The sequence below is a fragment of the Leptopilina boulardi genome, unplaced genomic scaffold (genome assembly GCF_019393585.1).
Source record: "Leptopilina boulardi isolate dan_hultmark-lab unplaced genomic scaffold, ZJU_Lbou_2.1 LbouV2_244, whole genome shotgun sequence".
Lineage (NCBI taxonomy): Eukaryota > Metazoa > Arthropoda > Insecta > Hymenoptera > Figitidae > Leptopilina > Leptopilina boulardi.
The window spans coordinates 1,144,848-1,170,996 of NW_026137801.1; the positions used below are offsets into that span (position 1 = coordinate 1,144,848).

At 30.8% G+C, this 26,149-nt stretch overlaps 3 protein-coding genes across 3 annotated transcripts; all 3 read left to right on the forward strand.

Moving 5' to 3' along the window:
- Positions 1-4,906: 4,906 nt before the first annotated feature.
- Positions 4,907-6,280, forward strand: LOC127280416 (uncharacterized). The gene has a single exon (XM_051303375.1). It carries the CDS (start codon positions 4,907-4,909, stop codon positions 6,278-6,280), a length of 1,374 nt encoding a protein of 457 aa, XP_051159332.1.
- Positions 6,281-6,400: 120 nt separating this feature from the next.
- On the forward strand, positions 6,401-7,293 carry LOC127280417 (uncharacterized). The gene is made up of 2 exons (XM_051303377.1): positions 6,401-6,513; positions 6,585-7,293. Exons 1-2 carry the CDS (start codon positions 6,401-6,403, stop codon positions 7,291-7,293), a joined length of 822 nt encoding a protein of 273 aa, XP_051159334.1.
- Positions 7,294-7,335: 42 nt separating this feature from the next.
- Positions 7,336-9,655, forward strand: LOC127280418 (uncharacterized). The gene is made up of 4 exons (XM_051303378.1): positions 7,336-8,107; positions 8,301-8,663; positions 8,730-8,882; positions 8,946-9,655. The coding sequence occupies exons 1-4, from the start codon at positions 7,336-7,338 to the stop codon at positions 9,653-9,655; spliced, it is 1,998 nt and encodes a 665-aa protein (XP_051159335.1).
- The last annotated feature ends 16,494 nt before the right edge of the window (positions 9,656-26,149 follow it).

Sequence of the window (26,149 nt, forward strand, 5' to 3'; positions counted from 1 at the left end):
AAAGTCCTCAAAGTATGCGTTACATAAATAATATTTAAGGCTTAAAATCGAAATGTGATAATCATCATGCGTAGTGTAGCAGTCCTCAAAGTATGCGTTACATAAATAATAATTAAGGCTTACAATCGAAATGTGATAATCATCATGCGTAGTGTAGCAGTCCTCAAAGTATGCGTTACTTACATAACCAGGACCAAATAAAATACACACTACACTATAACAAAGGACTTCAAAGTATGCGTTTCATAAATAATAACTAAGGCTTAAAATCGAAATGTGATAATCACCATGCGCAGTGTAGCCGTCCCCAAAGTATGCGTTACTTACATAACCAAGACCAAATAACATACACACTACACCATAACAAAGGTCCTCAAAGTATGCGTTTCATAAATACTAACTAAGGCTTAAAATCGAAATGTGATAATCCCTATGCGCAGTGTAGCAGTCCTCAAAGTATGCGTTACATACATAACCAAGACCAAATAACATACACACTACACCATAACAAAGGTCCTCAAAGTATGCGTTTCATAAATAATAACAAAGGCTTAAAATCGAAATGTGATAATCACTATGCGCAGTGTAGCAGTCCTCAAAGTATGCGTTACTTACATAACCAAGACCAAATAACATACACACTACACCATAACAAAGGTCCTCAAAGTATGCGTTTCATAAATAATAAAATTTATTAAACAAATGTTTCTGTACAAGAACATGAACGTGTTCATGTGAAAGTACTTGTACATGAAACCTGCACAAAAAATATGTACAAGAACATGTACATTTTCTTGTACAAGTTTTTTCAGCCCGATATATATATTCAGGGCAAACTAACATGCAACCTACACTATAACAAAAGTCTTCAAAGTATGCGTTTCAAAAATAATAATTATTGCTTGAAATAAAAATGTAATAATCACCATGCGCAGTATAGCTTTTTTTCCCTGTTCCATGTTCAGTAAAGTAAAATTATGTTGTATTGAGTTTTTTACAGTATGTCAAAAAATCCTGCGCAAAGGGATTATGGTAAAGAAAATTACTTTTTTACACTTCGAGACACTTTAGTACTTATAGATATTTAGTAAAAATATTTTTCCATTTGGTCAAATATTTTTGAAGAGGAATGGTTCAAAAGAGACCTCAAAGGCAGAAGTTCACCGTTTTCAACCGTTTTCTCTAATCCACTAAACAATTGATGCATGCAGAAACTTTGTCAACAGGACCATACAATAGAGCCACAAAACCATATCCGGTTTTAGACCCCAAGATAATATAATTGCCCTTCTGCAAATCCAAAAAGTAGTGCAAAACATACTATATTGATATTCTGAGTGCTTTCTCAAGATTAGCTTCTTGTCCAGAATCACTCCTAGATATTTAACCGAATCAGAAAAAAGCACTTCTTTTCCATAAAATACAGGTTTCCTCACAGTTGGAACTTTGTATTTTCTAGTGAAGAAAACAATATTTGTCTTGTCTGGATTAACAGGGAGGCCAGTACTGACAGTACACCTTGTCCGGTGGTAAGAGTTCATTTTCTGTTCTTGGAAAGTAACCAGAGGCAAGAATCAACTCTTTCTTACTTCCATTTTTATCTCGATACATGACTTTTATAACTGCGAGATCTCGACTAGTTAACTCTGAAAGAGGAACCGTATTTACTCCCTTATAGAAAATACACGCCCTGGGTGGTAATTCTTGTGGTGAATACACTAACTCCCCACAGTTATTTAGTTCTCTAATCTTACACTTGTAAACCCAAGGTTCTTGAATGAAGGCAATAGCTGTAAAGTTCTTGGCTAGAATCGCCGTTGCGCTTATACAGTGATGCAAGTTAATCTGCGAACATTGAATACTGTGGTCCGTCAATATTAAGACTTATCCACGAAATCCTCCGTCGCTTCGCTAGCCGTGTCTTGTCTACAACTCATCAGATCCATTCTGTGCTTACTCACTCGAAGAGTGATATGCCTAAGACCGAAACACAGTTTGTAGTGAAGACACTCAAGCACACCCAGCTTAATCTCAGGCACATCTACCGCGAGAGTCCAGCTTGCAGCCGTAGAAACTACCCCTGATCCTGTTTAACCTCCCGAATACAACCTCCAATTAGTTGTATACACCCCAGGATTCTGTTACCTGAGGTTAGTCAGGATTGAAACTTGGTCCACCTTAGGACCTGGTACCCAAGCAACCACCCTGGCCCTCTTAATGAGGTTAGAAGTATCTATCACTTTAAGTGGCAGACCCTCGATTGCCTGACAGATATTTGGTACGTGGACATTTAACCACTCCCGAGAATCTGAGTCAAGACACTCAATTAAAATCGCCCCTCTTGTGAGGCGAACTTCTCAGAAACGAGGTGCAATCCCAGATCTTGACACTTGGGAGAATTAGGCGGTTCCAACTAGGGGTCTTTGCCTCCTTCTCTTCTCCTGTTGTGGAGAGGTGTCTGACTCTTATCGGCGCGAACTCCTTTTCGTGCCTGATTCTCCAACCTCCTTGTTGCGCTGCCACTGAGCTTTTTACCCTTAACGGATTATCTCGCCATTAGGTCTTCGACCACAGTAACAGTGGAACCCTGAGATCGTCCCGAACTTTTCTGTATTAGAGCCTCAGAAATATATTGTTCCCTTTCAGGTTTCATTTCATCCTGAGGCGATATTACCGAGGCTGAAGTTAACGTTAAATGTGCCCTTTCTTCCTGCAGCAATATCTCAAGCCCTGAATCCCGACTCTCCAAAGAGTGTTCGGTACTCTCAGGCGAAACACTTTTGTTTTTGTTGTTTTCTGTAGTCTCCATTTAGATCCCACGAGTACATGGGAACAAAAGGTCCGTCCTTATATTATTATTATTTTTATTTCTTTATTTTGTCCAAGCAAACCATGAGGACAATAATTCAAGTACAATACAATCCATAATATACACAAATGATAATATATAAATTCATAAATTATTTTTTATCTAAAGTTGAATAACAATGATAAAGATAGAACTATAACAATCTTTGATGATTATAACAGTAGAAATCATAAAACATTCAACCAAAAATAGACTACTCTCAAGAAAACAAATATCTTTCAAGAGGGAACCATTGAAATTTTTGTAGTTTTTCGAAAAAACGCATAATTTCAGTACAATTTTATTAATGAGTCCTCAAAGTATGCGTTACTTATATAATTAGAGCCAACTAACATGCACACTACACTATAACAAAAATCCTCAAAGTATGCGTTACAGAAATAATTTAAGGCATGATATTACGTGAAACCACAAACTGTAAGATTTTCGTATTTTTATAAATGATCCTGTTAGATTTACACAAAATCTTTTTCAGAAGCATTATCTATTATATCGAATAATAATAATCTTATTATTTTAGTGTGGTATAATATGTTAATTGTCTTTATCCGGGTTTCTGTACTTTAACCTTTGACCCATCAGTAATAGATTTGTTTATTCATTCCGAAACCGGATTCGGACTTAGTTGTCCAATTAAACAATAATACTGCATGTTCCATGCGAACCATTGTACTCGGTGTAATTTATTTTGGATTCCAGTGTTAAATATGGTCAAAAATGGGAGTATTTGTACTTTCGATAAATGATAATTAAAATCTGGTACCTGTATTGACTTCCGACCAATTTTGAACATCGTTAAAATATCTAAACATATAAATTATTTAACCATACTACGTATACTTTCCTTCAAGGAAAGCACATAAGTAAGTTGTGAGTAATATTTGATTGCAATACTTTATTATGCTTAAAAACTAATTTGAGTTTCTATTTGAAATCTTAATATAAGAAATTAATATTTTCTTGCATATCATTATACTTTCTTTTCTCTTAATCTCTAATACTCGTTCCATTCGAATAAATAAGAACAATTTCTAACGGTCCATGTAGGCAAAGGAATTAAGGCCAGGTCCAAGTGAGGCAGCGCCATCTACATTGAAACTAAAATTTTGGAAAATTTTCAACAGCCTTTTCTTTAAAACAAGAAGGTAAAATGCTTTTTCCTTTATGGATAATTGATTATTGTCAAGATATACACCAGCTAAAACTTTTTTTGAGTTATAATAATGAAAAAAATTTCATGTCAATAAATTAAATATGAGCACTTTTTTTTTTTATGTTAAATTACACAGTGGGACATATGTTTCTTTCGTTAAATATATAAAAATTAAACTTTACAAAGTCATTACGTGAAATAGCAAAATTTGAAATTTGTGTCTCTTTTTATGATTCATCAAAAAATTACAAAAACCAATCTTAAACTTTGATATCTCTGTGAGTGTTATATAAATATTTTCATGTCTGCTATAACATTACACTGTTACAAGAAAATGATTCCGCAAATGAAATGTTAAAACTTTAGATTCCAAAGTAAGTTTGCCCGCAGAGGGACAACTTATGTGCGTCGTATGTAGTCGTATCTGCGAAGTTTTTAGTTTCTGTTTGTCTTTCGTACGCATCATATAGAACCGCTCTGTAAAAATCGCTTTACCTGTTTTATCTCAAATAAGTTAATAAATTCAGTGTTAATTTTACTTTCACTATCTTATTCTCCTTTTTTTCACAAGTCCTTTATGTTAAACTGTTTAAATTCATAACATGGTCCTTCGAGCCGGATTTCCAAAAAGGAGAAAAGAAAGTGAAATCAGTGCTTTGTGTTAAGTGACGCTTAAGGGATTTTTCCTTTATATATTGCATTTTTTTATTCTCTCAAGTGACTTGAATAGTCAAAAAGTACTTTTTTTAAGACTTTATTGTGTTTTTTCCGCAATATTTTGGTGCTATTTTACTTTTTTTCTCAGTATCGAGAACCTTTTTTCATGAAAAATTTTTTTCACTATATTTTACTTAGCGTGGTCGGCTATTTTTCCTGTAACAAACATGGCCACGACTAGTTATGAACGAGTGTTAAGTGACCAAGAAACTCTATTTAACTCTATCGAAAAGATTGTTAATCGTGTTTTAAATTACGAAAATCCACCTCGACAACTGTTGTTAGGACGCCTAACAAATTTACAAGATTGCTGGCTGAGGTGTCGACAAAATCATGCCGCTTTACTTGCAAATCCTCCAATAATAGATCCTCCTAATCAAGCCGAAGGAGGAGAGACAACAATTACAATTTATAATTCTGATGAGTTTAATCAGATTGAGGACTTGTATGAGGAGGCCATATACCACATACTTAGCAGTCTTCCTGAGCCACCGCCCATGCCGGTACAAGACCGTTCTCAACCACCAGATCCAGATGCAACGCCACGAGGAGCATCATCATCTGTAAAACTTCCTCGCATTACTATACCCACTTTCTCAGGTTCGTATTGTGAGTGGCTCACCTTTAGAGATCTGTTTAAATCTCTTGTAATTGACAACGATCGCTTGTCGGATGCAGAGCGTCTTCATTATCTCAAATCATCTCTTAAAGGTGAGGCATTAATAATTGCTCAAAATCAACCAGGGACAGATGGCAATTTTCAGAATATTTGTGAAAATCTCGAAACTCGTTATAGTAATTCTAAAGTTTTAATATATGAATATTTAAAAAAGATTGTTGAATTGCCACCTGTCACATCAGATTGGTTGAATAATTTAAAAACTATGCGTAACGTTGTTATTACTGCGACATCTGCTTTAAAAAGTCTAAAACGTCCTATCGATGAAGGGAATGATTTGTTAGTTTTTATGTTAATAAACAAGTTAGATAAAATTTCTCGTGATCAGTGGGAATTGTCAATTAGTGAAGAGACAGATCCTCCCTCTCTCGATCAATTTGTTAAATTTCTTGATTCTCGAATTCGCGCTTTAGAAGCTACAGTAGATATTAAAAAGCGTCCTGAAAGTAAAAATTCAAATCATTCGCAGTCGGTACTCAAGAAGGTACACACGCATCAAAACTCAACAAAGTTTGTATGTCCAATGTGTAACAGAGAACATAACCTCTATGCTTGTTCTGTATTTAAAGAAAAAACAATTGATGAACGTTCTGAATATTTAAAGGCTAATTCACGATGCTTCAACTGTTTAGGTAAGCATAATCGCAATTTATGTCAGAGCCGAAAATTTTGTAATATTTGTAAAAAGCCTCATCATTCTTTATTGCATCGCGATAATAAAAATTTGTCACAAAGTCGCGAATTAAAAACTGATCATAGCGTTTCAGAATCAAATCAAGTGTCTGATGATGTGGCGATTTCATCGCATTTGAACTCGTCTAAAAATACCGCACTACTGTTCTGTTGGGAACCGCTCGAGTGATGGTTGAGGCGCCTGATGGCCGCCGCGTTCATGTCCGCGCTCTTCTTGACCAAGGGTCAGAAGATACGTTTTTGTCCGAATTAATTGCTCAATTATTACGTCTTCCACGCAAAAATACGAATGTTACAGTGTCCGGTTTGGGAGGAAGTTGTACGAATAAAATCCTTTATTCCGTTCCTATCACTATTTAAACGATTAAACCTTGTTCAACCACGCTCCAAACTCAAGCATTCGTACTTCCAAAAATCACTGCATATGTTCCAGCTGAATTTACCCTTTTAGAAATTCCTGAAAATCTTTAAAGTCTCGAACTTGCCGATCTAAATCCATGGGAAAGTGACCGGATCGATTTGCTGATTGGAGCCGATCTGTACGCTCAATTGCTCAAACCTGAGATTTGTCCTGGACCACGTGGAGATCTCGTTGCTCAGTCAACTATATTTGGTTGGATCTTATCAGGACCACTACAAGGATCTCCTCTTCAAAGTTATCACATTAATGTCCACTTTTCCATGGAAACCCGAGTTGACGAAAGCTTGCGTCAATTTTGGGAATTGAAAGAGATACCAGCAGTGAATTTAATGACAAAAAAAGAAATTGAATGTGAGCATCATTTTATGGAGACACATTCTAGAGACTTAAATGGAAAATATGTAGTTCAATTACCTTTTGATGATTCCCCCTCGAAATTAGGTGACTCTTATAACATAGCTCTCAATTCGTTGTGTAGAATAGAAAAAAGATTTACTCGTGATCCTCTGCTTGCTGAAAATTATCGTGATTTTCTAGGAAAGTATCAAGAGATGGGACATATGACTCCAGTTGACGTTGACCAGACTGATTCATCTCGTGTCTTTATTCCGCACCACCCTGTCGTTCGCGAAAGTAGCCAAACAACGAAAGTTAGAGTCGTCTTTAATGCTTCGAGTCCAACGTCCAACAAAACCTCGATTAATGACATTTTACACATCGGTCCAAAATTACAAACAGATATTTGCTCCATCATTTTATGATGGCGTCAATTTGAATTCGTGTTGTGTGCTGATATTGCTAATATGTTTCGCCAGATTCTCATCGATCCTGCCCATCAAAAATATCAATGTATTTTGTGGCGAGAAGCTCCTAAGTGTCCGATCCATGTGTTTGAATTAAATACTGTTACCTACGGAATGGCGTCTTCGCCATATCTTGCCATTCGCGTAATGAGACAGTTGGCACATGACGAAAAGGACAATTTTCCTTTAGCTGTTTCCGTGCTTTTGGAGCAAACCTACGTTGATGACGTTTTTCTTGGAGGATCGGATAAAACCTCCACACTCAAGGTGAGAGATCAAGTCATTAATATGACAAATGCTGGGGGATTCCCATTACGGAAATGGTTTAGTAATTCTCCTGATTTACTAGACGGATTGGATTCTGCTGATCATGGTTTAGCAGTTGAGATCCCTTTTGACGATTCTTCAGGTTTCAAAGTCCTCGGAATTTTTTGGAAACCGTCAGATGATGCCTTTCACTTCAAAACTTTTGAAATTCCTGAAGAACCTGCAACAAAAAGATCAATACTCTCGGCTACCGCGAAAATATTCGACCCAATGGGTTGGATTTCGCCTGTGACAATTATTGCAAAAATTCTTTTGCAAAAACTCTGGCTTCGAAAGCTAGACTGGGACGATTCTCTTTCCTCGGACTTGCTTAAAGATTGGAATCAATTTCGATCTTCATTGTCGGCCTTGTCAAATCTTTCAGTTCCAAGATGGACGCATAATTCTTCTGATGCAGTCTCGATACAAATCCATGGCTGCGTCGAGTGTCGCATATTCTGCAGTCGTATACTCTCAAATTCGGTCCGCTTCAGGTGATGTTTTAGTCAGTCTCCTCATGTCCAAAACAAAAGTTGCTCCGCTCAAGACAATAAGCATCCCACGACTCGAATTATGTGCCGCAAGCCTTTTGTCTAAATTAATTCATTTTGTTATTGATTCTCTCGGTTTAATGAATTCTCAAGTTTTTTGCTGGACAGAATCTACAATTGTTCTCAGTTGGCTTCAGAAGCAACCAACTTCCTGGACTACTTTCGTTGCAAATCGTGTGTCAGGTATTTTAACGGAGTTGCCTGCAGCTACGTGGAATCATGTTCCTTCTAAGCAAAATCCCGCGGATTGTGCCTCACGTGGCCTCTCAGCGGAGGACTTGTCAACCTTTTCCCTTTGGTCGGAGGGTCCCACTTGGCTGCGAGATTCACCGGAGACATGGCCTCGACGAAATTGTGGTCTGGAAACTACCGAAGAGTCTCGTATAGTTTCTCATCTGATCAACAATAACCTCGAACCTGATTGGCAATCACAACTGATGTCTCACTATTCATCTTGGGCACATTTATTGCGTGTGACTGCTCAAATTTTACGAGCTATTTAAGCCTTTAAACGCCAAATTTTGTTTTCGAATCAAGTGACGGCTACCGAAATCAACAATGCCGCTTTATTTTGGGTTGAATACGTTCAAGAAAATTCTTTTGCTCACGAAATTCAGTGTCTCAAGGAAGGAAAACCAATTCCCTCAAGTTCTCGCATACAAAAGTTCTCACCCTTTCTCGATGACAATGGTATCCTTAGATTGGGCGGACGACTACGCTAGTCTAAGTTATTGACTTACCAAAACCCACCAGATATTCTACCTAATCATCCGATTTCCTTTTTAATTTTGACACAATTGCACAAAAATTTATTACACGGGGGAGTTCAGTTGACTCTTTATATTGCTCGCACTCAATATTGGATTATTGGTGCGCGAAATCTCATTAAAGGAATTATCAGGAAATGTGTCACTTGCGTGAGAGACAAAGCGCGTGTTGAAAACCAACTTATGGGAGATTTACCTAGTGCTAGAGTATCTCCTTCTCGTCCTTTCTCTCATACCGAAATTGATTACGCGGGTCCATTTTTGGTCCGCTCTAGTTCGGGTCGCGGAACCAAGTCACATAAGGCTTGGATCGCTGTTTTTGTTTGTTTTTCTGTTAAAGCCATACATTTGGAGCTTGTTGACGATTATACGTCAGCTGCTTTTCTCGCAGCTTTGAGACGCTTTACCTCACGTCGAGGTTTGCCAACAGATCTTTATAGTGACAATGGCACGAATTTTCGCGGTGCTGATCGCGAATTGTCACATACATTTAAGCTCATGATGAAAGATCCGACGATTGCTTCTCACATGGCCTCAGACGGAATCACGTGGCACTTCATGCCTCCGTCTGCGCCGCATTTTGGAGGTCTGTGGGAAGCTGGCGTGAAAAATGTAAAATTTCATTTGCGTACATTATTATCAAACGCTACACCGACTTCCGAAGAATTAACGACTTTACTTTGTCAAATCGAATGATGCTTAAATTCTCGACCTATTGTTCAACTAAACGAAGATCCAGAGAGTTGCGAAGCATTAACTCCTGGACATTTTTTAATCGGATCTGCGTTAAAAACTGTACCTGCGATATCTGTTCTGGATCTACCTGAGAACCACTTGTCGCGTTGGCAGTTTTATAAACGTGTCTTAGAACAGTTTTGGCGCTCATGGTCCAAAGATTATTTACAGTCACTGCAACAGCGAACAAAGTGGTTGTCAGAGCGAGTTAATTTGAAAATTAACGATGTTGTTTTACTACGAAATCCTAATCTCCCACCCGCTAAATGGGAATTAGGACGTGTCATTAAATGTATTCCCGGTCAAGACGGTCACGTTAGAGTCGTTCAAGTAAAGACGAGTGCGTCTGAATTTACTCGTCCAATCACACAATTAATTCGATTACCGTGCAACTATTCATAATATTTGTAACCTAATACGTATTCTTGTAATTTCGACAATTAGTTTTAAGTTCGTACCTTTTGTTCTATTGTGACCATTGCAATCTTAAAATAAGCTCGCAAGGTAGGCGGTATGTTTACGATTTCATCGCATTTCATTTACTTTTTTTTAAATTTTATTTCGCGGTCTTTTTAAATCAAGGATGATTCCTTAGTTTGCCCGCAGAGGGACAACTTGTGCGCGTCGTATGTAGTGGTATTTGCGAAGTTTTTAGTTTCTGTTTGTCTTTCGTACGCATCATATAGAACCGCTCTGTAAAAATCGCTTTACCTGTTTTATCTCAAATAAGTTAATAAATTTAGTATTAATTTTACTTTAACTATCTAATGTGATTTTTAAAGGAACAACTATGTTACTATGTTATTTCTTAAACGAAATGTAACATCTGGAGTACCCAAAGCATGCAGTGGATCAGTTCAATGAAATTTACTATCCAATGAGTGTTCTGTTACAAGATTTATGTGTCAGATTACTTTATTTAATTTTAGTGCTAAAAAAATTGGTCATAATCATTTAAAATGTTTTTTAAAAATATAAGGAGACTTTATGTTAAATTACACAGTGGGACATATGTTTCTTTCGTTAAATATATAAAAGTTAAACTTTACAAAGTCATTACGTGAAATAACAAAATTTGAAATTTGTGTCTCTTTTTATGATTCATCAAAAAATTACAAAAACCAATTTTAAACTTTCGTATCTCTGTGAGTGTTATATAAATATTTTCATGTCTGCTATAACATTACACTGTTACAAGAAAATAATTCCGCAAATAAAAAGTTAAAATTTTAGATCCCAAAGTAAGTAGTAGATTAGTTCGATGGAATCATTTATCCAGAAAGTTCTCAGTTCCAATTTCTGTATTTCTCAACCTAATTTATGTGATTTTTAAAGGAACAACTATGTTACTATGATAATTATTAAACGAAATGTAACATCTGGAGTACCACAAGAATGCAGTGGATGAGTTCAATGAAATTTACTATCCAATAAGTGTTCTGTTATAAGATTTTTAAGTCAGATTCTTTTATTAAATTTTATTGCTAAAAAATAGGTCATAATCAATGAATAAGTTTTTTTACAAATATAAGTATATTTTATGTTAAATTACATAATTGGACAATTGTAACTTTCGTTAATTATATATAAATTAAACTTTACAAAGTCATTACTTGAAATAGCAAAATTTGAAATTTGTGTCTCTTTTTATGATTCATCAAAAAATTGCAAAACCCAATAATCTTAAACTTTGGTTTCTCTGTGAATGTTATATAAATATTTTCTTTACTGCTATAACATTACACTGTTACAAGAAAATGATTCCACAAAGGAAAAGTTAAAACTTTAGATCCCAAAGTATGTAGTAGATCAGTTCAATAGAATCATTTATCCAGAAAGTTCTAATTTCGGACTTCCTTATCTCTCAACCTAATTATTGTAGTTTAACAAAGAAGTAGAATGTTTAAATTTTGATTCCGTAAATGAAATGAAAAACCTTGGGTACCGAAATAATGTAGAGATTAGTTCGATGGAATCATTTATCCAGAAAGTTCTCAGTTCCAATTTCTCTATTTCTCAACCTAATTTATGTGATTTTTAAAGGAACAACTATGTTACTATGATATTTCTTAAACGAAATGTAACATCTGGAGTACCCCAAGAATGCAGTGGATGAGTTCAATGAAATTTACTATCCAATGAGTGTTCTGTTATAAGATTTTTAAGTCAGATTCTTTTATTAAATTTTGTTGCTAAAAAAATAGGTCATAATCATTGAATAAGTTTTTTACAAATATAAGGATATTTTATGTTAAAATACATAGTTGGACAATTGTTACTTTTGATAAATATATATAAATTAAACTTTACAAAGTCATTACTTGAAATAGCAAAATTTGAAATTTGTGTCTCATTTTATGATTCATCAAAAAATTACAAAAACCAAACATAAACTTTCGTATCTCTGTGAGTGTTATATAAATATTTTCATGTCTGCTATAACATTACACTGTTACAAGAAAATGATTCCGTATATGAAATGTAACACCTTGGGTACCGCAATAATGCAGTAGATTAGTTCGATGAAATCATTTATCCAGAAAGTTCTCAGTTCTAAATTCTCTATTTCTCATCCTAATTAATGTGATTTTTAAAGGAACAACTATGTTACTATGTTATTACTTAACGAAATGTAATATCTGAAGTACTCAAATCATGCAGTGGATGAGTTCACTAAAAATTTACTATTTAATGAGTGTTCTGTAACAAGATTTATGTGTCAGATTATTTTATTTAATTTTAGTTTTAAAAAAATATGTTATAATCGTTTAATTAGTTTTTTAAAAATATAAGGAGATATTACGTTAAATTACATAGTGTGACAATTTTTCCTTTTGTTAATTATATATAAATTCAACTGTACAAAGTTATTACGTGAAATGGCAAGATTGGAAATTTATGTCTCTTTTTATGTCTCAACAAAAAATTATAAAACTAATATTTTCATGTCTGCTATAACATAACACTGTTACAAGAAAATGATTCCGCAAATGAAAAGTTAAAACTTTATATCCCAAAGTAAGTAGTAGATTAATTGGATGGAATCAGTTATCCAGAAAGTTTTTAGTTCGAATTTCTCATTTAAAAAGTTTTTTAGAAATATAAGGAGACATTATGTTAAATTACACAGTGGGACATATGTTTTTTTCGTTAAATATATAAAAGTTAAACTTTACAAAGTCATTACGTGAAATAGCAAAATTTGAAATTTGTGTCTCTTTTTATGATTCATCAAAAAATTACAAAAACCAATATTAAACTTTCGTATCTTTGTGCGTGTTATATAAATATTTTCATGTCTGCTATAACATTACACTGTTACAAGAAAATGATTCCGCAAATGAAAAGTTAAAATTTTAGATCCCAAAGTAAGTAGTAGATTAGTTCGATGGAATCATTTATCCAGAAAGTTCTCAGTTCCAATTTCTCTATTTCTCAACCTAATTATGTAGTTTAACAGAGAAAAAGAATGTTTAAATTTGGATTCCGTATATGAAATGAAAAATCTTGGGTACCGAAATAATGTACTAGATTAGTTCGATGGAATCATTTAGCAAGAAAGTTCTCAGTTCGAATTTCTCTATTTCTCAACCTAATTGATGTGATTTTCAAAGGAACAAGTATGTTACTATGTTATTTCTTAAACGAAATGTAACATCTGGAGTACCCAAAGAATGCAGTGGATGAGTTCAATGAAATTTACTATCCAATGAGTGTTCTGTTACAAGAATTTTGTGTCAGATTCTTTTATTTAATTTCAGTGCTAAAAAAATAGGTCATAATCATTTAATAAGTTTTTTTTTTACAAATATAAGGATATTTTATGTCAAATAACATAGTTGGACAATTGTTACTTTTGTTAATTATATATAAATTCAACATTACAAAGTCATTATGTGAAATAGCAAAATTTAAATTTTGTGTCTCTTTTTATGATTCATCAAAAAATTACAAAAACCAATATTAAACTTTCGTATCTCTGTGAGTGTTATATAAATATTTTCATGTCTGCTATAACATTACACTGTTACAAGAAAATGATTCCGCAAATGAAAAGTTAAAATTTTAGATCCCAAAGTAAGTAGAAGATTAGTTCGATGGAATCATTTATCCAGAAAGTTCTCAGTTCCAATTTCTCTATTTCTCAACCTAATTTATGTGATTTTTAAAGGAACAACTATGTTACTATGATATTTCTTAAACGAAATGTAACATCTGGAGTACCCCAAGAATGCAGTGGATGAGTTCAATGAAATTTACTATCCAATGAGTGTTCTGTTATAAGATTTTTAAGTCAGATTCTTTTATTAAATTTTGTTGCTAAAAAAATAGGTCATAATCATTGAATAAGTTTTTTACAAATATAAGGATATTTTATGTTAAAATACATAGTTGGACAATTGTTACTTTTGATAAATATATATAAATTAAACTTTACAAAGTCATTACTTGAAATAGCAAAATTTGAAATTTGTGTCTCATTTTATGATTCATCAAAAAATTACAAAAACCAAACATAAACTTTCGTATCTCTGTGAGTGTTATATAAATATTTTCATGTCTGCTATAACATTACACTGTTACAAGAAAATGATTCCGTATATGAAATGTAACACCTTGGGTACCGCAATAATGCAGTAGATTAGTTCGATGAAATCATTTATCCAGAAAGTTCTCAGTTCTAAATTCTCTATTTCTCATCCTAATTAATGTGATTTTTAAAGGAACAACTATGTTACTATGTTATTACTTAACGAAATGTAATATCTGAAGTACTCAAATCATGCAGTGGATGAGTTCACTAAAAATTTACTATTTAATGAGTGTTCTGTAACAAGATTTATGTGTCAGATTATTTTATTTAATTTTAGTTTTAAAAAAATATGTTATAATCGTTTAATTAGTTTTTTAAAAATATAAGGAGATATTACGTTAAATTACATAGTGTGACAATTTTTCCTTTTGTTAATTATATATAAATTCAACTGTACAAAGTTATTACGTGAAATGGCAAGATTGGAAATTTATGTCTCTTTTTATGTCTCAACAAAAAATTATAAAACTAATATTTTCATGTCTGCTATAACATAACACTGTTACAAGAAAATGATTCCGCAAATGAAAAGTTAAAACTTTATATCCCAAAGTAAGTAGTAGATTAATTGGATGGAATCAGTTATCCAGAAAGTTTTTAGTTCGAATTTCTCATTTAAAAAGTTTTTTAGAAATATAAGGAGACATTATGTTAAATTACACAGTGGGACATATGTTTTTTTCGTTAAATATATAAAAGTTAAACTTTACAAAGTCATTACGTGAAATAGCAAAATTTGAAATTTGTGTCTCTTTTTATGATTCATCAAAAAATTACAAAAACCAATATTAAACTTTCGTATCTTTGTGCGTGTTATATAAATATTTTCATGTCTGCTATAACATTACACTGTTACAAGAAAATGATTCCGCAAATGAAAAGTTAAAATTTTAGATCCCAAAGTAAGTAGTAGATTAGTTCGATGGAATCATTTATCCAGAAAGTTCTCAGTTCCAATTTCTCTATTTCTCAACCTAATTATGTAGTTTAACAGAGAAAAAGAATGTTTAAATTTGGATTCCGTATATGAAATGAAAAATCTTGGGTACCGAAATAATGTACTAGATTAGTTCGATGGAATCATTTAGCAAGAAAGTTCTCAGTTCGAATTTCTCTATTTCTCAACCTAATTGATGTGATTTTCAAAGGAACAAGTATGTTACTATGTTATTTCTTAAACGAAATGTAACATCTGGAGTACCCAAAGAATGCAGTGGATGAGTTCAATGAAATTTACTATCCAATGAGTGTTCTGTTACAAGAATTTTGTGTCAGATTCTTTTATTTAATTTCAGTGCTAAAAAAATAGGTCATAATCATTTAATAAGTTTTTTTTTACAAATATAAGGATATTTTATGTCAAATAACATAGTTGGACAATTGTTACTTTTGTTAATTATATATAAATTCAACATTACAAAGTCATTATGTGAAATAGCAAAATTTAAATTTTGTGTCTCTTTTTATGATTCATCAAAAAATTACAAAAACCAATATTAAACTTTCGTATCTCTGTGAGTGTTATATAAATATTTTCATGTCTGCTATAACATTACACTGTTACAAGAAAATGATTCCGCAAATGAAAAGTTAAAATTTTAGATCCCAAAGTAAGTAGAAGATTAGTTCGATGGAATCATTTATCCAGAAAGTTCTCAGTTCCAATTTCTCTATTTCTCAACCTAATTTATGTGATTTTTAAAGGAACAACTATGTTTCTATGATATTTCTTAAACGAAATGTAACATCTGGAGTACCCCAAGAATGCAGTGGATGAGTTCAATAAAATTTACTATCCAATGAGTGTTCTGTTACAAGATTTATGTGTCAGATTCTTTTATTTAATTTTAGTGCTAAAAAAATAGATCATAATCATTTAATAAGTTTTTTTTAACAAATATAAGGATATTTTATGTCAAATAACATAGTTGGACAATTGTTACTTTCGTTAATTATGTATAAATTCAACATTACAAAGTCATTATGTGAAATAGCAAAATTTAAATTTTGTGTCTCTTTTTATGATTCATTAAAAATTACAAAAACCAATATTAAACTTTCGTATCTCTGTGAGTGTTATATAAATACTTTCATGTCTGCTATAACATTACACTGTTACAAGAAAATGATTCCGCAAATGAAAAGTTAAAATTTTAGATTCCAAAGTAAGTAGAAGATTAGTTCGATGGAATCATTTATCCAGAAAGTTCTCAGTTCCAATTTCTCTATTTCTCAACCTAATTTATGTGATTTTTAAAGGAACAACTATGTTACTATGATATTTCTTAAACGATATGTAACATCTGGAGTACCCCAAGAATGCAGTGGATGAGTTCAATAAAATTTACTATCCAATGAGTGTTCTGTTACAAGATTTATGTGTCAGATTCTTTTATTTAATTTTAGTGCTAAAAAAATAGATCATAATCATTTAATAAGTTTTTTTTTAACAAATATAAGGATATTTTATGTCAAATAACATAGTTGGACAATTGTTACTTTCGTTAATTATATATAAATTCAACATTACAAAGTCATTATGTGAAATAGCAAAATTTGAAATTTGTGTCTCTTTTTATGATTCATCAAAAAATTGCAAAACCCAATAATCTTAAACTTTGGTTTCTCTGTGAATGTTATATAAATATTTTCTTTGCTGCTATAACATTACACTGTTACAAGAAAATGATTCCACAAATGAAAAGTTAAAACTTTAGATTCCAAAGTATGTAGTAGATCAGTTCAATAGAATCATATATCCAGAAAGTCCTAATTTCGGACTTCCTTATTTCTCAACCTAATTATTGTAGTTTAACAGAGAAGTAGAATGTTTAAATTTTGTTTCCGTATATGAAATGAAAAATCTGGGGTAAACGTTATATAAATATTTTCTTTTCTGCCAAAACATTAGACTGTTACAAGAAAATGATTGCGCAAATGAAAAGTTAAAACTTTAGATCACAAACTTAAGTAGTAGATCAGTTCAATACAACAATTTATCCAGAAAGTTCTCAGTTCGGAGTTCTCTATTTCTCAACCTAATTATGTAGTTTAACAGAGAAAAAGAATGTTTAAATTTGTATTCCGTATATGAAATGAAAAATCTTGTGTACCGAAATAATGTAGTAGATTTGTTCGATGGAATCATTTATCCAGAAAGTTCTCTGTTCGAATTTCTCTACTTCTCAACCTAATTGATATTATTTTCAAAGAAACAAGTATGTTACTATGTTATTTCTTAAACGAAATGTAACATCAGGAGTACCTAAATAATGCATTGGATGAGTTCAATGAAATTTACTATCCAATGAGTGTTATGTTACAAGATTTATGTGTCAGATTCCTTTATTTAATTTTAATTCTAAAAAAAGTAGGTCATAATCATTAAATAATTTTTTTTACAAATATAAGGATATTTTATGTCAAATAACATAGTTGGACAATTGTTACTTTCGGTAATTATATATAAATTCAACATTACAAAGTAATTATGTGAAATAGCAAAATTTGAAATTTGTGTCTCTTTTTATGGTTCATTAAAAAAATTGCAAAACCCAATAATTTTAAACTTTGGTTTCTCTGTGAATGTTATATAAATATTTTCTTTACTGCTATAACATTACACTGTTACAAGCAATTGATTCCGTATATGAAGTGTAAAACCTTGGGTACCGCATTAATGCAGTAGATTAGTTCGATGGATTCATTTATCCAGAAAGTTCTCAGTTCGAATTTCTCTGTTTCTCAACCTAATTGATGTGATTTTTAAAGGAACATCTATGTTACTATGTTATTTCTTAAATGAAATGTAACATCTGGAGTACCCAAAGAATGCAGTAGATGAGTTCAATGAAATTTACTATCCAATGAGTGTTCTGTTACAAGATTTATGTGTCAGATTCTTTTATTTAATTTTAGTGCTAAAAAAATAGGTCATAATCATTTAATAAGTTTTTTTTTACAAATATAAGGATATTTTATGTCAAATAACATAGTTGGACAATTGTTACTTTTGTTAATTATATATAAATACAACATTACAAAGTCATTATGTGAAATAGCAAAATTTAAATTTTGTGTCTCTTTTTATGATTCATTAAAAATTACAAAAACCAATATTAAACTTTCGTATCTCTGTGAGTGTTATATAAATATTTTCATGTCTGCTATAACATTACACTGTTACAAGAAAATGATTCCGCAAATGAAAAGTTAAAATTTTAGATCCCAAAGTAAGTAGAAGATTAGTTCGATGGAATCATTTATCCAGAAAGTTCTCAGTTCCAATTTCTCTATTTCTCAACCTAATTTATGTGATTTTTAAAGGAACAACTATGTTACTATGATATTTCTTAAACGAAATGTAACATCTGCAGTACCCCAAGAATGCAGTGGATGAGTTCAATAAAATTTACTATCCAATGAGTGTTCTGTTACAAGATTTATGTGTCAGATTCTTTTATTTAATTTTAGTGCTAAAAAAATAGATCATAATCATTTAATAAGTTTTTTTTAACAAATATAAGGATATTTTATGTCAAATAACATAGTTGGACAATTGTTACTTTCGTTAATTATATATAAATTCAACATTACAAAGTCATTATGTGAAATAGCAAAATTTGAAATTTGTGTCTCTTTTTATGATTCATCAAAAAATTGCAAAACCCAATAATCTTAAACTTTGGTTTCTCTGTGAATGTTATATAAATATTTTCTTTGCTGCTATAACATTACACTGTTACAAGAAAATGATTCCACAAATGAAAAGTTAAAACTTTAGATCCCAAAGTATGTAGTAGATCAGTTCAATAGAATCATATATCCAGAAAGTCCTAATATCGGACTTCCTTATTTCTCAACCTAATTATTGTAGTTTAACAGAAAAGTAGAATGTTTAAATTTTGTTTCCGTATATGAAATGAAAAATCTTGGGTAAACGTTATATAAATATTTTCTTTTCTGCCAAAACATTAGACTGTTACAAGAAAATGATTGCGCAAATGAAAAGTTAAAACTTTAGATCACAAACTTAAGTAGTAGATCAGTTAAATACAACAATTTATCCAGAAAGTTCTCAGTTCGGAGTTCTCTATTTCTCAACCTAATTATGTAGTTTAACAGAGAAAAAGAATGTTTAAATTTGTATTCCGTATATGAAATGAAAAATCTTGTGTACTGAAATAATGTAGTAGATTTGTTCGATGGAATCATTTATCCAGAAAGTTCTCTGTTCGAATTTCTCTACTTCTCAACCTAATTGATGTGATTTTCAAAGAAACAAGTATGTTACTATGTTATTTCTTAAACGAAATGTAACATCAGGAGTACCTAAATAATGCATTGGATGAGTTCAATGAAATTTACTATCCAATGAGTGTTATGTTACAAGATTTATGTGTCAGATTCCTTTATTTAATTTTACTGCTAAAAAAAGTAGGTCATAATCATTAAATAATTTTTTTTACAAATATAAGGATATTTTATGTCAAATAACATAGTTGGACAATTGTTACTTTCGGTAATTATATATAAATTCAACATTACAAAGTAATTATGTGAAATAGCAAAATTTGAAATTTGTGTCTCTTTTTATGGTTCATTAAAAAAATTGCAAAACCCAATAATTTTAAACTTTGGTTTCTCTGTGAATGTTATATAAATATTTTCTTTACTGCTATAACATTACACTGTTACAAGCAATTGATTCCGTATATGAAGTGTAAAACCTTGGGTACCGCATTAATGCAGTAGATTAGTTCGATGGATTCATTTATCCAGAAAGTTCTCAGTTCGAATTTCTCTGTTTCTCAACCTAATTGATGTGATTTTTAAAGGAACATCTATGTTACTATGTTATTTCTTAAACGAAATGTAACATCTGGAGTACCCAAAGAATGCAGTAGATGAGTTCAATGAAATTTACTATCCAATGAGTGTTCTGTTACAAGATTTATGTGTCAGATTCTTTTATTTAATTTTAGTGCTAAAAAAATAGGTCATAATCATTGAATAAGTTTTTTACAAATATAAGGATTTTATGTTAAATTACATAGTTGGACAATTGTTACTTTTGTTAATTATATATAAATTCAACATTACAAAGTTATTATGTGACATAGCAAAATTTGAAATTTGTGTCTCTTTTTATGGTTCATCAAAAAATTGCAAAACCCAATAGTCTTAAACTTTGGTTTCTCTGTGAATGTTATATAAATATTTTATTTACTGCTATAACATTACACTGTTACAAAAAATGATTCCGCAAATGAAAAGTTAAAACTTTAGGTCCCAAAGTAAGTAGTAGATCAGTTCGATGGAATCATTTATCCAGAAAGTTCTTAGTTCCAATTTCTCTATTCCTGAACCTAATTTATGTGATTTTTAAAGGAACAACTATGTTACTATGATATTTCTTAAACGAAATATAACATCTGGAGTACCCCAAGAATGCAGTGGATGAGTTCAATGAAATTTACTATCCAATGAGTGTTCTGTTACAAGATTTATGTGTCAGATTCTTTTATTTAATTTTAGTGCTAAAAAAATAGGTCATAATCATTGAATAAGTTTTTTACAAATATAAGGATTTTATGTTAAATTACATAGTTGGACAATTGTTACCTTCGTTAATTATATATAAATTCTACGTTACAAAGTCATTATGTGAAATAGCAAAATTTGAAATTTGTGTCTCTTTTTATGATTCATCAAAAAATTGCAAAACCCAATAATCTTAAACTTTGGTTTCTCTGTGAATGTTATATAAATATTTTCTTTGCTGCTATAACATTACACTGTTACAAGGAAATGATTCGACAAATGAAAAGTTAAAACTGTAGATCCCAAAGTATGTAGTAGATCAGTTCAATAGAATCATATATCCAGAAAGTCCTAATTTTGGACTTCCTTATTTCTCAACCTAATTATTGTAGTTTAACAGAGAAGTAGAATGTTTAAATTTTGATTCCGTATATGAAATGAAAAATCTTGGGTAAACGTTATATAAATATTTTCTTTTCTGCCAAAACATTAGACTGTTACAAGAAAATGATTGCGCAAATGAAAAGTTAAAACTTTAGATCACAAACTTAAGTAGTAGATCAGTTCAATACAACCATTTATCCAGAAAGTTCTCAGTTCGGAGTTCTCTATTTCTCAACCTAATTATGTAGTTTAACAGAGAAAAAGAATGTTTAAATTTGTATTCCGTATATGAAATGAAAAATCTTGTGTACCGAAATAATGTAGTAGATTTGTTCGATGGAATCATTTATCCAGAAAGTTCTCTGTTCGAATTTCTCTACTTCTCAACCTAATTGATGTGATTTTTAAAGAAACAAGTATGTTACTATGTTATTTCTTAATCGAAATGTAACATCAGGAGTACCTAAATAATGCATTGGATGAGTTCAATGAAATTTACTATCCAATGAGTGTTATGTTACAAGATTTATGTGTCAGATTCCTTTATTTAATTTTAGTGCTAAAAAAGTAGGTCATAATCATTTACTAAGTTTTTTAAAAATATAAGGAGATTTTATGTTAAATTACATAGTGCGACAATTGTTACTTTCGTTAATTATGTATAAATTAAACTTTACAAAGTCATTATGTGTAATAGCAAAATTTGAAATTTGTGTCTCTTTTTATGATTCATCAAAAAATTGCAAAACCCAATAATCTTAAACTTTGGTTTCTCTGTGAATGTTATATAAATATTTTCTTTGCTGCTATAACATTACACTGTTACAAGAAAATGATTCCACAAATGAAAAGTTAAAACTTTAGATCCCAAAGTATGTAGTAGATCAGTTCAATAGAATCATATATCCAGAAAGTCCTAATTTTGGACTTCCTTATTTCTCAACCTAATTATTGTAGTTTAACAGAGAAGTAGAATGTTTAAATTTTGATTCCGTATATGAAATGAAAAATCTTGGGTAAACGTTATATAAATATTTTCTTTTCTGCCAAAACATTAGACTGTTACAAGAAAATGATTGCGCAAATGAAAAGTTAAAACTTTAGATCACAAACTTAAGTAGTAGATCAGTTTAATACAACCATTTATCCAGAAAGTTCTCAGTTCGGAGTTCTCTATTTCTCAACCTAATTATGTAGTTTAACAGAGAAAAAGAATGTTTAAATTTGTATTCCGTATATGAAATGAAAAATCTTGTGTACCGAAATAATGTAGTAGATTTGTTCGATGGAATCATTTATCCAGAAAGTTCTCTGTTCGAATTTCTCTACTTCTCAACCTAATTGATGTGATTTTCAAAGAAACAAGTATGTTACTATGTTATTTCTTAAACGAAATGTAACATCAGGAGTACCTAAATAATGCATTGGATGAGTTCAATGAAATTTACTATCCAATGAGTGTTATGTTACAAGATTTATGTGTCAGATTCCTTTATTTAATTTTAGTGCTAAAAAAATAGGTCATAATCATTAAATAATTTTTTTTTACAAATATAAGGATATTTTATGTCAAATAACATAGTTGGACAATTCTTACTTTCGGTAATTATATATAAATTCAACATTACAAAGTCATTATGTGAAATAGCAAAATTTGAAATTTGTGTCTCTTTTTATGGTTCATTAAAAAAATTGCAAAACCCAATAATTTTAAACTTTGGTTTCTCTGTGAATGTTATATAAATATTTTCTTTACTGCTATAACATTACACTGTTACAAGCAATTGATTCCGTATATGAAGTGTAAAACCTTGGGTACCGCAATAATGCAGTAGATTAGTTCGATGGATTCATTTATCCAGAAAGTTCTCAGTTCGAATTTCTCTGTTTCTCAACCTAATTGATGTGATTTTTAAAGGAACATCTATGTTACTATGTTATTTCTTAAACGAAATGTAACATCTGGAGTACCCAAAGAATGCAGTGGATGAGTTCTATGAAATTTACTATCCAATGAGTGTTCTATTACAAGATTTATGTGTCAGATTCTTTTATTTAATTTTAGTGCTAAAAAAATAGGTCATAATCATTTAATAAGTTTTTTAAAAATATAATGAGATTTTATTGTAAATTACATAGTGTGACAATTGTTACTTTCGTTAATTATATATAAATTAAACTTTACCAAGTCACTACTTTAGATCCCAAAGTATGTAGTAGATCAGTTCAATAGAATCATTTATCCAGAAAGTCCTAATTTCGGACTTCCTTGTTTCTCAACCTAATTATTGTAGTTTAACAGAGAAGTAGAATATTTAAATTTTAAATCCGTATATAAAATGAAAAATCTTGGGTACCGAAATAATGTAGTAGATTAGTTCCATGGAATTATTTATCCAGAAAGTTCTCAGTTCGAATTTCTCTATTTCTTAACCTAATTTATGTGATTTTTAAAGGAACATCTATGTTACTATAATATTTCTTAAACGAAATGTAACATCTGGAGTACCCAAAGCATACAGTGTATGAGTGCAATGAAATTTACTATCCAATGAGTGTTCTGTTACAAGATTTATGTGTCAGATTCTTTTATTTAATTTTAGTGCTAAAAAAATAGGTCATAATCATTTAATAAGTTTTTTTTACAAATATAAGGATATTTTATGTCAAATAACATAGTTGGACAATTGTTACCTTCGTTAATTATATATAAATTCTACGTTACAAAGTCATTATGTGAAATAGCAAAATTGGAAATTTGTGTCTCTTTTTATGATTCATCAAAAAATTGCAAAACCCAATAATCTTAAACTTTGGTTTCTCTGTGAATGTTATATAAATATTTTCTTTGCTGCTATAACATTACACTGTTACAAGGAAATGATTCGACAAATGAAAAGTTAAAACTTTAGATCCCAAAGTATGTAGTAGATCAGTTCAATAGAATCATATATCCAGAAAGTCCTAATTTCGGACTTCCTTATTTCTCAACCTAATTACGTAGTTTAACAGAGAAGAAGAATGTTTAAATTTTGATTCCGTATATGAAATGAAAAATCTTGGGTACCGAAATAATGTAGTAGATTTGTTCGATGGAATCATTTATCCAGAAAGTTCTCAGTTCGAATTTCTCTATTTCTTAACCTAATTTATGTGATTTTTAAAGGAACATCTATGTTACTATAATATTTCTTAAACGAAATGTAACATCTGGAGTACCCAAAGCATACAGTGTATGAGTGCAATGAAATTTACTATCCAATGAGTGTTCTGTTACAAGATTTATGTGTCAGATTCTTTTATTTAATTTTAGTGCTAAAAAAATAGGTCATAATCATTTAATAAGTTTTTTTTACAAATATAAGGATATTTTATGTCAAATAACATAGTTGGACAATTGTTACCTTCGTTAATTATATATAAATTCTACGTTACAAAGTCATTATGTGAAATAGCAAAATTGGAAATTTGTGTCTCTTTTTATGATTCATCAAAAAATTGCAAAACCCAATAATCTTAAACTTTGGTTTCTCTGTGAATGTTATATAAATATTTTCTTTGCTGCTATAACATTACACTGTTACAAGGAAATGATTCGACAAATGAAAAGTTAAAACTTTAGATCCCAAAGTATGTAGTAGATCAGTTCAATAGAATCATATATCCAGAAAGTCCTAATTTCGGACTTCCTTATTTCTCAACCTAATTACGTAGTTTAACAGAGAAGAAGAATGTTTAAATTTTGATTCCGTATATGAAATGAAAAATCTTGGGTACCGAAATAATGTAGTAGATTTGTTCGATGGAATCATTTATCCAGAAAGTTCTCAGTTCGAATTTCTCTACTTCTCAACCTAATTGATGTGATTTTCAAAGAAACAAGTATGTTACTATGTTATTTCTTAAACGAAATGTAACATCAGGAGTACCTAAATAATGCATTGGATGAGTTCAATGAAATTTACTATCCAATGAGTGTTATGTTACAAGATTTATGTGTCAGATTCCTTTATTTAATTTTAGTGCTAAAAAAGTAGGTCATAATCATTTACTAAGTTTTTTAAAAATATAAGGAGATTTTATGTCAAATAAAATAGTTGGACAATTGTTACTTTCGTTAATTATATATAAATTAAACTTTACAAAGTCATTATGTGTAATAGCGAAATTTGAAATTTGTGTCTCTTTTTATGATTCATCAAAAAATTGCAAAACCCAATAATCTTAAACTTTGGTTTCTCTGTGAATGTTATATAAATATTTTCTTTGCTGCTATAACATTACACTGTTACAAGAAAATGATTCCACAAATGAAAAGTTAAAACTTTAGATCCCAAAGTATGTAGTAGATCAGTTCAATAGAATCATATATCCAGAAAGTCCTAATTTTGGACTTCCTTATTTCTCAACCTAATTATTGTAGTTTAACAGAGAAGTAGAATGTTTAAATTTTGATTCCGTATATGAAATGAAAAATCTTGGGTAAACGTTATATAAATATTTTCTTTTCTGCCAAAACATTAGACTGTTACAAGAAAATGATTGCGCAAATGAAAAGTTAAAACTTTAGATCACAAACTTAAGTAGTAGATCAGTTCAATACAACCATTTATCCAGAAAGTTCTCAGTTCGGAGTTCTCTATTTCTCAACCTAATTATGTAGTTTAACAGAGAAAAAGAATGTTTAAATTTGTATTCCGTATATGAAATGAAAAATCTTGTGTACCGAAATAATGTAGTAGATTTGTTCGATGGAATCATTTATCCAGAAAGTTCTCTGTTCGAATTTCTCTACTTCTCAACCTAATTGATGTGATTTTCAAAGAAACAAGTATGTTACTATGTTATTTCTTAAACGAAATGTAACATCAGGAGTACCTAAATAATGCATTGGATGAGTTCAATGAAATTTACTATCCAATGAGTGTTATGTT